Source organism: Scheffersomyces spartinae (genome assembly GCF_019049425.1).
Source record: "Scheffersomyces spartinae strain ARV_011 chromosome Unknown scaffold_9, whole genome shotgun sequence".
NCBI lineage: Eukaryota > Fungi > Ascomycota > Pichiomycetes > Serinales > Debaryomycetaceae > Lizanozyma > Lizanozyma spartinae.
Window position 1 is genome coordinate 540,669 of NW_025065056.1, and position 13,452 is coordinate 554,120.

The 13,452-nt window shown below is 41.2% G+C and overlaps 2 protein-coding genes across 2 annotated transcripts; both read left to right on the forward strand.

Moving 5' to 3' along the window:
* Positions 1-465: 465 nt before the first annotated feature.
* On the forward strand, positions 466-4,209 carry HAP1_3 (hap1 transcriptional regulatory prottein; the record flags this gene model as incomplete). Its single annotated transcript, XM_043195906.1, has 1 exon — positions 466-4,209. The coding sequence occupies one exon, from the start codon at positions 466-468 to the stop codon at positions 4,207-4,209; it is 3,744 nt and encodes a 1,247-aa protein (XP_043049611.1).
* A 276-nt stretch (positions 4,210-4,485) lies between these two features.
* Positions 4,486-13,311, forward strand: KQ657_005268 (uncharacterized protein; the record flags this gene model as incomplete). The annotated part of the gene is made up of 3 exons (XM_043195907.1): positions 4,486-7,361; positions 8,583-8,602; positions 9,544-13,311. Coding segments are annotated over 3 exons (6,664 nt in total), but the record flags the coding sequence as incomplete, so codon positions are not given.
* Between the last annotated feature and the right edge of the window lie 141 nt (positions 13,312-13,452).

The window sequence follows — 13,452 nt, forward strand, 5'->3', positions numbered from 1 at the left end:
TGTATACCGTGTTATAGTTTTAGAAAAAAAACTCTTCTATACAAATTAACATACATGCCTCGAGCATGCATACTTACGTATATAAATTGTAATACACATAAAGTGCGCAATATATATATCTACAACCTTTTTACGTTTTTTACGTCAACCTATACGCATTTTTCACACACATTCTACGTACACACATGCATAAACTGTACTGCAAAGAAAAAAGAAAGGTCGACCACATCCAAGAGGGTTGAGCGCTCGTACATTCTATTCTGTGCAAGCCTAATTGGAACAAAATTTCAAGTGCGGTCCTAATTGGGTCATATTTCCGTAGTGTATCCCGAGTGTTCCAGTAACTCCAAATGTAGCAATAAATCCGCAATAAACTCTTTATGTCAAATTAGAAATCACATCAACCAAAGTGTCTCATTGTCGTCAAAAGTGATTATCAAGAAAGAGAGCACTACTCCTGGATTAATGTCGGTGATGTCGATGTCTTCCAGCTCAAACGGAAGCAGTTCCAAATCAGGAAGGGTTCCAAGTACTAGTGGAGGTGATGACAATAGCGAAGGTGCTAAGAAAAGAAGAAAGAGAATAACCTTAGTGTGCAACACTTGTAGAAAGAGAAAGATCAAATGTGACAAGCAAAACCCTTGTTCTCAATGTGTCAAGTCTGGCTTGGGCCACCAATGTGAGTTTGCTCCTGTAGCTGATCTGGTATCAGCCAATGGTAGTGGTGTAATGCGGCTACAGATTAATGGGCCGAGCCATGAGCCAGACGCGATTGTGAGTGACGAGTCAGGTGGCAAGAAGCGAAAGAGAACAGACAGTGCTGCTACTAGTAGTAGTAGTAGCAGCAGTAGTGTTGATGCTAGTGGCGTTGAAGCTGGTGGCGTTGAAGCTGGTGGCGTTGGGACCAACGTCTTTTCTGGCAATTCACCCACAGATGACTCCAAAGATGAGTCGGTGACGTTTGAAGAGTTTTTACGGTTAAAGGAACGGTTAGCTCAAATAGAGAATGCCATGTTGAAGAAGTCCAGCAATAGCAACTTGACAGGTCAACTACCAGAGGTTATACCTTCACCAGATTCTTCAACAACATCAAGAAACCAAGCCATGCCCCTGTTCACTCCCTCGAGTGTTTCATCCAGTTCTAACAGCACGTCCACCAATGGCTATGGTTCTAGCCCTGTTTCTCTAGTGAGACGAGAACAACAAAACTACCTTTATCAGCGGATTCAAGAACTAAAGAAGATCCAAGCAGAACGACCAAAGCTTGAAGATGCCTGTGGACAGGCTGGTTTTTTTTCTAAAAACAGAGCACTCATTGCTAGACCAAACGAGTGTCATGGCATTAATCCTTATGTTGATGATGAAGAGACCATTGACTTCTACAAAGGGTACACTTCGCTTCATATCAATGAGAAGTTTAGAAGAATGAACTTGGGTCCGTTTACTTGGGCATCACTCATGAAAAAGGACACGGCCATGAACGAAATCTATAACTATGTTATGGTCCAACGGAAGTCCAATAGCAACGGGAATGTATTGGATCTGACAGAGATCCATCTACTTGCTAAACCAGTCATGAACTATACTCCGGAAAAGGGAACTGCCATTTCGATTCCGGAAAAGTTTACCACAGAGGGTGTGTTCAAGTTTAAAGCCATGGAATCAGATGGTTATGAAGAGATGATCCCTTATAATGATTTAATTAAACGTCACAAGGAATATATGAAAGATCAGGACAATGATCTACGGAAGGGTGTCATGAGTAAGCTGCTACCACAAGGAGCAAAGGAACAGAAGCAGCAGCAACAGCAGGACCAACAGCAACAACAGGAACAGCAACTGCAACTGCAGCAGCAAACCCAATCAAGGTTCCCCACAGGTAGAAGCCAATTGACAAAGGATGAATTATTACCTCTTGGTTTGACATTTTGTGAATGGAAGTTTGACAGAGAACTCCAACTCATTGATCGAATCAAAAATGAATTACCCAAACGTCAGATCTTATGGAAATTGGTTGAGAGGTTCTTTAGCTATTTATATCCATTCTTCCCCTTTTTAGATGAGAATACCTTTTACACGGAGATCTCAAGATTAGTGGGGCCCGTGTCAATGGCTTATGAAGATGTTCCTTACATGAAAGCTGAAATGAGAATGGACTTGGCTCATTTGGGAATATTATTGTTGATCTTACGGTTAAGTTACTTGTCGTTATTCTTCAACAGAAGTAAAGTTAACGAAGCCAACTTATACAGTACAGATCCTTCACCTGAAGCTCAAGACAGGAAATTATTATTGAATAATCCTATTAATATTGATGCTGTGAATGTTGCTGAATCATGTCTTTTCCAATTCCCTTTCTTGAAGAAAGCTCATTTGACAGTGTTGCAATTGGCATTATACTATCGGATTTATAAAGTATATGCTCCAGAGGAAGGAGATGGCATTGATGGAGATTCTCAAATCTTGAACTCCTTATTGGTTAACATGTCTTATAGTATTGGACTCAACCGTGATCCAGATAATTTTACTGATGCTTTAAATGATCCCAAGCAAAACCATCTTTGCAGAAAGATATGGTTCTTTCTTGTTTTACTGGATATTCATAGCAGTTTTGAATTTGGAAACCCCATGATCATTGATAAAAGGTTCTATGATACCAAAGTACCTTTTTATGAACTTGGAAGTGAAAATATTTCCAATGTCATATTGGATAGAGCTGTGACCGAGAGTTTTATGTCTTGTGGTACATTGTTCCCCTTAGTTCAAAAATTATTATTCAAAGTCTTAGATATGAATAATCCTCCCAAAATGAAGGATGTTTGTGAAGAACTTAATTTCATCGAAGATATGATGGCTGATCACCAGTTTAGTTTGAAAGAATGCTTGAAACCTTTGGAAGTCCAAGATCATTCATATTTCTTTGTTCGGACTTTTAGAGCCAAGTTTTACATTGCGCTGAAGTCATTCTTCTTTTCAATATACTACCATTTTTTCTTACATTATGAGAAGACTAACATTGAGTTTTCATTCTATTACTTGATGAAATTGTTGAAGCTGTCGATTGATCAAACCATGCCCTATTATTTTGAACTCTTGGCCAATAGTGATATCATTTGTGATATGATTATGAATCCAAGTTTGGAGGCTTTGATCCATAAGTCGAACCAATTCAATTTTGCTTGTATCATTCGGATAAACTCCTTGATTCACTATTTGAGTGTTCAACCAACTCATATCAAGTCATTCTACACCGATCCCAATTACCAATTTTATTACAAGACATTGGTAAAATTATCTTCTTGCTTGACAAGATGTGCTGAGGTTGCAGTTGCCGCAGTATCCAAAATCTGCAATCGTTATTACTATGCTTGGAGAATCACTAAGGGACAATTGTTTATGTTGAAGATCATTACCTCGAAGGAGTTTTATTCCAACTTTGAAGGTTCTGGACGACAATTCACTTTCAGGGATTATAGTTTGGACCAATTGGAGGAATTGATTGAAATTTGTGAAAAGACTTTAAGTAAACTTGGTAAGGATAAAAACACTGAAGAGTTCAAGTTTTATGAAACTGGCTTGCCATCTGATTCAAGAGAAAGTAATTCACGCATGCATAGTGTTCCCTCTCCCGACATCAACGTTAATATGATGTCAACAAGTATTCCTAGGACGAATAGCATACCTTCGACCAGCACTCCAGGTAATATTACTCCCAGCAATACCAATACCAATGCCAATGCCCAACTGTTTGAACGGGCGATGGCTGCACCGGAATCTATGACTTCATCGTCATCCAATATGGAAGGCTCAACTGGAACTAAACCTACTCTTCCAAGCATGTCACCATCTGAATCTCTGCGCGAAAATGATAAGGCAATGCATGATGCCATTTATGAGTTTGGTATTGGGTTAGAGAATACTCAAGAGATTGATAAGTTATGGCTACTGGTGCTTTCCATGAAGAATGATAATCAAGGTGCAGGTGGTCAAGGAGGAAATGGAGGCCGGCCAGAAGGAGGAACCGATCAGGTACCTGACCTTAGTGGTTCCGGTATAAATGATGTTAATCAAGGAGGCACTTTTGCTGGCTCACCTTTTAATTGGATGGCCAATAGTCCAATGGGTGATTATAGTTCGGGCAATGGTGGACCCGATGAATTGGCCAAGATTGATTTTTTTAGTATTATACCATTTGAGGAATTTACTTGATCGTATGAAGTTTATTATTGATTTATACCTGTGTATTATGACATTGTATTATTATAAAGGTGTAGTTGTTAACAATACTCTTTGTTATATCATGGTGGGAAATGCTCGGTATATGCTCGGTATATGCTCGGTATATGCTCGGCACTGAAAACCATGATCATCACGTGACTTTGAATTTTCCAAAACGGGACTCCATACCACTTTCGAAACTTAAGTTAATCAAACACAAATCAAGCTCAATTGTTCCTTGCAAATCCGATACATCATATTTTAGAAATGGACTTGGGCAAGGGGAAGCCCACGTCCACCTGTACCAATTGTAAGAAGAGGAAGGTCAAATGTGATCGCCGGGTTCCTTGTGGCGCATGTATTAAGATCAAGAGTGGATTCTCCTGTCACTATGAGACCAAATGGAAGAGTATTAGTTTTAATGGTGGTGAAGGAGATTCCTCAGATGTAGTTCACAATAACAATAATCTTAATAACAATTTTAATAATAAAAATAATAATAATAATGATAACCATGATCCAGCCTATGCAAATGAATTGACTATATTGAAAAGCCGACTAAAGGAGTTGGAGTCGTCTTTAGAGTCCCTTGCAAGTCATAAACAATCAGCCGGAGACACCAAAAATTCAGTAGGTCCAGCACCAAGATGTTCTTCTGTTAGCGCTAGTGGGGCTGCCTATACTCCAACCAAAACAATTGGTGAAGGGAGTACTTCCTTATTAGGTGCCATTGACTACTCCTACGTTTCAAATCCTTACTTGTTAAATCCTCGTGACGAAGACGCGGCAGTAATCAACTTCTATGAAGGGTACACTTCCATACAAGTTAGAAGTGCCAATAGACGTCATAACCTTGGTCCGTTGACGTGGTCTTGTACTATGAGGAAAGATCCTTGGATCAATATGATATATGATATCATTACTCCGGCCCGAGGGAAGCTGGAGCTCTTATTGGGAAGAAACCCGCCTACGATATCAAAGAAGAACACCACGCTTCTCACAACTCATGATGACGATGATCCTAGAAACGAAAAGACATTCGAGAGGATCCAGTTGGAGACGGAAGGTTATGACGAAGTGGTTCCTTTGAAGGACATTGGAGCAAAGTCAAGCAATAAGAAAGGTAGTCACAGAGAAGTAACATCAGGAGTAGCATCAGGAGTATCAGGAGGAGTATCAGGAGGAGCATCAGGAGAAGCACCAGGAGGAGCATCAGGAGAAGCACCAGAAGGAGCAGCTGGAGGAGCAGCTGGAGGTAATGGACTAGATGAAACAAGAGAAAGAGAAGGTCATAATACGGATGGCCCAAGAACCAAAAAACCCAAGGTATTAAATGTCACTAGTATAACGCTTGCCAAAACGTTGTTTGATGGAAGATTTGATCCCGAGCTTCGATTGGTTGAACAAATTCAAACCATACTCCCAGTTAAAAGAGTCATTTGGTCACTTATAGGACGTTTTTTCAAGGTATTGTACCCCTTCTATCCATTTTTGGATGAGATTGATTTTAGAAGTAGATTAAGTGCAATTATAGGTGCTGAATCCTTTGAAGAAGAGAAAGTAAAGGAGCTTAAAATCGAGTACCGATTAGATTTGGCATTAATGGCTACTTTGCTTGTGGTATTAAGGTTGACATATTTGTCCTTGTTCTCCAATAGAGACTGTAACAACAGCTATATCATGAACTGTACTCCTACGGATCCAGAAGAGGAAGAGAAGAAGTATCTTTTATCGAATCCAATCAATGTTGTTGCCATAAACGTTGCCCATGCTTGTCTATGTTGCTTTCAAATCAGTGTTCGAACTAACTTGACGGTTTTCCAGGCTACATTATTGTTAAGACTATATCGGACTTTAGGTCCGGAGGAAGGAGATAGATTTGATGGTGGTGAGCTGCAATTTTCAACAGCAATGCTTGTACAAATGGGTTATTCACTTGGGTTACATCGTGAACCTGACAATTTCCCTGATCTTCGTATTGATGAACGTACCAACCATTTGACCAGAAAGTTGTGGTATTTCTTGATTCTGTCAGATTTACTTAATGCCTTTAATTCTGGGAACCCCACGTTGATTGACGTTAAACACTATGACACCAAAGAACCCGTTGCAACCCGTACGAATTCGTCCTTGGATGATTTCGCTCTAGAAGAATCAGCAGTAGACACATTGAAATGGTTAGATGTTTCACTTTCTTCCATTGGGAAAATCCTAGATGTCATAGTTGACATTCGAAAGTATTCCTCCATAAATTATTTGACCGAGGCATTGAATAACATTGAACAAGTTTTACGACTTGATTTCCAAGTTTCAAGAAGAGTTCCAAGGTTTGATACTGAACAAACATCATCAACAACAAAATATACAGATGTTATCAAGACAAAAGTTTTCCTCACGTTGTATTGTTCCTTGATCACGATCTATGTCCACCTATATTTATACTACGAGAGGCAATCCAAGTTTGACTATTCATTCTTCTATTTAAAGAAACTACTTTACATTATCCAGGAGCTAATAGTCCCACTAATCTTTGAGGTCTTACTTGGACGATTCAATGAAAGTGGCTTGATCTTGAACCCCATTTTATTACTTGCAATCCACAAGTGCAACCAAGTGATTCTCTCGTGTTATGCGAGAGTGAACTATGTGAAATATGCAAAGGAAAAGAATAAGAACCACCAAAAAAACATGGACAACAATTTACAGTATCGTCAATCATATGAGAAATATCGTGGCTTATCGAGTAAACTCGAAGCCGTTGGGTCGTTGATACTTTCCATTATCCTGAAGCTTAGTTCGAGGTACTATTACGCTTGGCGCATACAGAAGGCTCATCGGATCTTGTTTAAAAATTATTCAGGGACATTGTTGTACCAGAAGGTTACAAAGACTGCCAAAACATTACATTCGTTTCAATTTACGTCGACGCAATTGGAAGAGTTTGATAGTATCTTGAATACGCTTATGCAATGGTTGAAGTATATCGATGAGTATCGAGACAATCATACGAAGCTTCCTCGGTTTATTGACGAGAACTACGATTACGAGTTTGCGGAACGCAAATACCCTGAGGCAGATGCATCGACGTCTTCTTTAAGATCCGAAGATTCATGTGCAACAGATCCCGCATATGTCGACCAAATGTGGATGTCAATGTTGGCGATGAAGAACAATCCATCGACTATGCCACAATCGCAAACACACACGCAAACACAGGCGCAAGCACAAGGACTATACACACAGCCAAATGCGAATACAAGTGAGGTAAATGTTTCGGGCGAAAGGCAATTACCTCCAAGGTCACATTGGAGCGACATGCCCGATGTGTATTCGAATCCCACACCAAAGTTTCCCTCCATTCCATCGCTTGACCAATGGGTTGGAACCCAGTACATGCCAACTAGTAATCATAACCAGGTTCCAGAAAGACCCATGTATACTACGCCATATCATTCTATAACGGGAACCAATGTACTGAATGGTGACTCGACTGAGGAGGTTGGTGCCATTAAAGATCTCCTCTCAGAAGATATTGAGTCTTTTTTTAATTACGACTTAGACTTTATGTAAAGGACTGAGAGACGGTGGTGAAAAAAAAATAAACTAAGTAGGCTTTAAGATCGCATTCCTGCAAGTAATTGTGATTCCATGCTTCAATCGTATGTTTGGCTATTTTAACCATTTTAGAAGAAGAAGCCTCCATCTACCACTTCCCCAAAAGGGTAATTAATTTATCTTAGCCGAAAAATGGATCGTAACGTTCAGATTCAACTCTTCGCTCAAGGTCTAATTTCCTAGCCTTGACACTTCAAACCTGTTAACGGATTTACAAGGAGTTAAGAACTATCATAAAGGTTTGTGCAGTCAATGTTAGGCAAGATCTACAAAAGGGTCCTTTTAGAGAAATGAAATAGTGGAGTGGATGAAGAAAGCGTTAATGATAGGGGCACTTTAGTACCTACTGGTTGCCACATTAGTTTAATTACACTTTGACTTCTCCAAGGAGGCACTATTGTTTCCATGTATGGCACTAATGAAATTTGATGTGGTGATATAATGCGTTAATTTTTTGCTAGCCACACATCTACCACATATTAAGCCTTATCGTAACTATGGTCTATCGTCAGCAAAATTACATAGATCAAACGTAATACTTATGCTTAGAAGGACCCCATGCAAAGGGCGGTAGGCGGGTTAGAACGTTATTGTGTAGCGTTATATACAGAGTAATAGGATCCCTTGGTGCTATGCACAGGATAATAGTTGCATAAATTGCGCCTATGAAAATTTTCAGGCGGCACCTGCATGAAATGAGCCGTTACTAGTAAGCGAGACTTAGACTAATATTAACTCAAAAAGCACAGTTCGTCAATGCAAGAAATGTGTAAGTTTCTCCATCTAACACTCCACAACACCCGATTTACCAATCTAAACCAACTTGTGGTCGAAAAAGTACTACTGAGGGGTACAATTATTACCGACCTCTGTTATACGTTATGGTTAGTCTCCGATAACACCCTAAGAACTTAATACTGTAGTTCCAAGGGAAAAGTTTTTGAATTGATATTAATACTTCGCAGGAGTTATTCGAGGTCACTACACAAAGTCGACATGAACATCGATGCCTACCAAAACTGATCGTATAAATTGCCAAATCGGTACCCCGCTGCATGGTGATTATCTCGCCTCATTGACGCTTATGTTATAATTATTCAGGTATATTCTTTTCTTCCAATCAAGCGTCGTATCTCCATTAACACAGTATTTTGGTTACAAAGACGTTGAGTCATACACAACCAAACTCAACACATGTACTGAATACAACCTGGTGTGACGGACTTAATATCCAATTAGGCAAGTTAACAATGGTTGATGAGTTTCCATTGCATTGGGGCTTTAACTGCAAGAACTACCCTATTCTGTACATAGGTAAGACAAATAACATTTTTGCAACTTTACCAGACGCATGATCCACGCCGACATAATCCTTTTCACACCTAATACCTCATGTAACAGACTCGATAGAGCCCTCATATTTCCTTTTCAGACATATCATTATTGTTTCATAGCCATTAATTTTTGTTAATCATTGTCTTGTGTAAATTAAGCGGAGAATGATTGCTATATGTATCCGATGAACTAAAAACCGTTTGGCTCCATCGACCCCAGAAATAGTGAGATATATATATTAGTCCGTATGTGTCCCTTTTTCTCAAGTAAGTGACCTTTTATTCTGTTCGACTTCTAGCCTTACACAAGCTAATCACACATATATATACTTATTACTATATATGCGGTTCCTAAACGTATTATTACCCTTCCTAGTGGGGGTTGGAAGCGTTGTATCAGCTGCACAAGTATATGGTATCTTCACAAACATCGCAAATATCCATTGGGACAATGCAGGTGGATACCCTTATAGTTTACCTCAAAATCCAAGTTGGGTAACTACTTTAGATTGGAATATTCAAGGTTCTCAAGTGAACGCAGGCGACACTTTCTCTCTTAGACTCCCATGTGTGTTCAAGTTTACGACTCTGTCCAAAACTATACTGCTTACAGCAGGTGGGAAAACATTTGCTACATGTGATCTCAGTAACGGGGAGTTAATTGTATCATTCTCCGAGATATCTTGTACTATAAGTCCTGGTGTCACAGCCAACACTATTGCATCAGGTACTGTTACATTCCCCCTTAGTTTTGGTGTCGGTGGAGGTGCAGGCGATGTCAGTTTACAATATTCCACGTGTTTCCACGCCGGCACCAATCAATTGTCTTGGACCGATGGTCAAAACACTTTAACTTATGATATCGATTTCGAAGGTGGTTACGATTTTGGTAGTACTTCCGATGGAATTATAGCAATAAAACTGCTTCCTTCCATGAACCAATTTCAGTTTTTCTACACTGCGGCGCAATGCAACAACGGGTACATATCCGGCCGATTTGGATTTTCCGTCACAAACGCAGCCTTGGATTGTTCTACCATACAGGCAAGGATGTCAAATGCATGGAACGATTTCTACAGTAACACAAACGAAGCAAATAATTTTGCCTATAACATTGATTGTACTTCAAGGCATATTTATGTTACTTATCAAAATGTTCCTGCTGGTTACAAGCCCTTCTTTGATATCCTCGGTACCCCATCTGGCGGTCAGATGCTGACATCATTCACAAACACTTACTTTTGTGTCGGAGATTACTGGAGTCACGATTACAGCATGGTATACAACTGGGGTAACTATCAAAACTCAGGGGTCAATGGCAAAGGTAACTATGTCATCACTAGCACCTGGACCGGATCTACCACTATGCTTAGTACCATCCCTGGTAACACCCAAACAACCATTGTGGTCAATGTTCCTTCCAGTAGCACTACCACTACAAAAACCTGGTCCAATAGTTATACTTCAACCACGACTGCTTCTGGTACTGACGGTACCCAAACAATTATCGTAGAAGTTCCTACCCCTGCGACAACAGAAACAACAACATGGACCAATAGTTACACGTCGACTACCACCACTAAAGGTACTGATGGCACTCAAACAATAATTGTCGAAGTCCCAACTCCAGTTACATCAATTACATCCACATGGACTGGATCGTTTACTACAACCACCACTGCAACTGGCTCTGACGGTACTGAAACTGTGATCATCGTAGTCCCAACTCCAGTCACATCAACCACATCTACCTGGTCAGAAACTTATACTTCTACAACTACTGCAACCGGATCTGACGGTACTGAAACTGTGATCATCGAAGTGCCAACTCCAGTCACATCAACCACATCTACCTGGTCAGAAACTTATACTTCTACCACCACTGCCACTGGCTCTGATGGTACTGAGACCGTGATCATTGAAGTTCCAACTCCAATGACATCAACCACATCTACCTGGTCAGAAACTTATACTTCTACAACTACTGCAACCGGATCTGACGGTACTGAAACTGTGATCATCGAAGTGCCAACTCCAGTCACATCAACCACATCGACATGGACTGGATCGTTTACTACAACCACCACTGCTACTGGCTCTGATGGTACTGAAACTGTGATCATCGTAGTCCCAACTCCAGTGACATCAACCACATCTACCTGGTCAGAAACGTATACTTCTACCACCACTGCCACTGGCTCTGATGGTACTGAGACCGTGATCATTGAAGTTCCAACTCCAATGACATCAACCACATCTACCTGGTCAGAAACTTATACTTCTACAACTACTGCCACCGGCTCTGACGGTACTGAAACTGTGATCATCGAAGTGCCAACTCCAGTGACATCAACCACATCTACCTGGTCAGAAACGTATACTTCTACCACCACTGCCACTGGCTCTGATGGTACTGAGACCGTGATCATTGAAGTTCCAACTCCAATGACATCAATCACATCTACCTGGAGTGAGACTTACACCTCTACCACCACTGCCACTGGCTCTGATGGTACTGAAACTGTGATCATCGTAGTCCCAACTCCAGTGACATCAACCACATCTACCTGGTCAGAAACGTATACTTCTACCACCACTGCGACCGGATCTGATGGTACTGAGACCGTGATCATTGAAGTTCCAACTCCAGTGACATCAACCACATCTACCTGGTCAGAAACTTATACTTCTACAACTACTGCAACCGGATCTGACGGTACTGAAACTGTGATCATCGAAGTGCCAACTCCAGTCACATCAACCACATCTACCTGGTCAGAAACTTATACTTCTACCACCACTGCCACTGGCTCTGATGGTACTGAGACCGTGATCATTGAAGTTCCAACTCCAATGACATCAACCACATCTACCTGGTCAGAAACTTATACTTCTACAACTACTGCAACCGGATCTGACGGTACCGAAACAGTCATCGTCGAAGTTCCAACTCCAGTTACCTCAACCACATCTACCTGGTCAGAAACGTATACTTCTACAACTACTGCAACCGGATCTGACGGTACTGAAACTGTGATCATCGAAGTGCCAACTCCAGTCACATCAACCACATCTACCTGGTCAGAAACTTATACTTCTACAACTACTGCAACCGGATCTGACGGTACTGAAACTGTGATCATCGAAGTGCCAACTCCAGTCACATCAACCACATCGACATGGACTGGATCGTTTACTACAACCACCACTGCTACTGGCTCTGATGGTACTGAAACTGTGATCATCGTAGTCCCAACTCCAGTGACATCAACCACGTCGACATGGACTGGATCGTTTACTTATACCACCACTGCCACTGGCTCTGATGGTACTGAGACCGTGATCATTGAAGTTCCAACTCCAGTTACATCAACCACATCTACCTGGAGTGAGACTTACACCTCTACCACCACTGCCATCGGCTCTGACGGTACTGAAACCGTGATCATCGAAGTGCCAACTCCAGTCACATCAACCACATCGACATGGACTGGATCGTTTACTACAACCACCACTGCTACTGGCTCTGATGGTACTGAAACTGTGATCATCGTAGTCCCAACTCCAGTGACATCAACCACATCTACCTGGTCAGAAACGTATACTTCTACCACCACTGCGACCGGATCTGATGGTACTGAGACCGTGATCATTGAAGTTCCAACTCCAATGACATCAACCACATCTACCTGGTCAGAAACGTATACTTCTACCACTACTGCAACCGGATCTGACGGTACTGAAACTGTGATCATCGAAGTGCCAACTCCAGTCACATCAACCACATCTACCTGGTCAGAAACGTATACTTCTACCACCACTGCCACTGGCTCTGACGGTACTGAGACCGTGATCATTGAAGTTCCAACTCCAGTTACATCAACCACATCTACCTGGTCAGAGACGTATACTTCTACCACCACTGCCACTGGCTCTGATGGTACTGAGACCGTGATCATTGAAGTTCCAACTCCAGTGACATCATTCACCTCTACCTGGAGTGAGACTTACACTTCTACCACCACTGCCACTGGCTCTGATGGTACTGAAACAGTCATCATCGAAGTTCCAACTCCAGTTACATCAACCACATCTACCTGGAGTGAGACTTACACTTCTACCACTACTGCCACTGGCTTTGATGGTACCGAAACTGTGATTATTGAGGTTCCAACTCCAGCCACTACAACTACATCAAGCTGGACTGAGTCATATAGTTCCACCACTACCGTAACTGGATCTGATGGCACCGAAACTGTTATCGTTGAAGTTCCATATTCCAGTT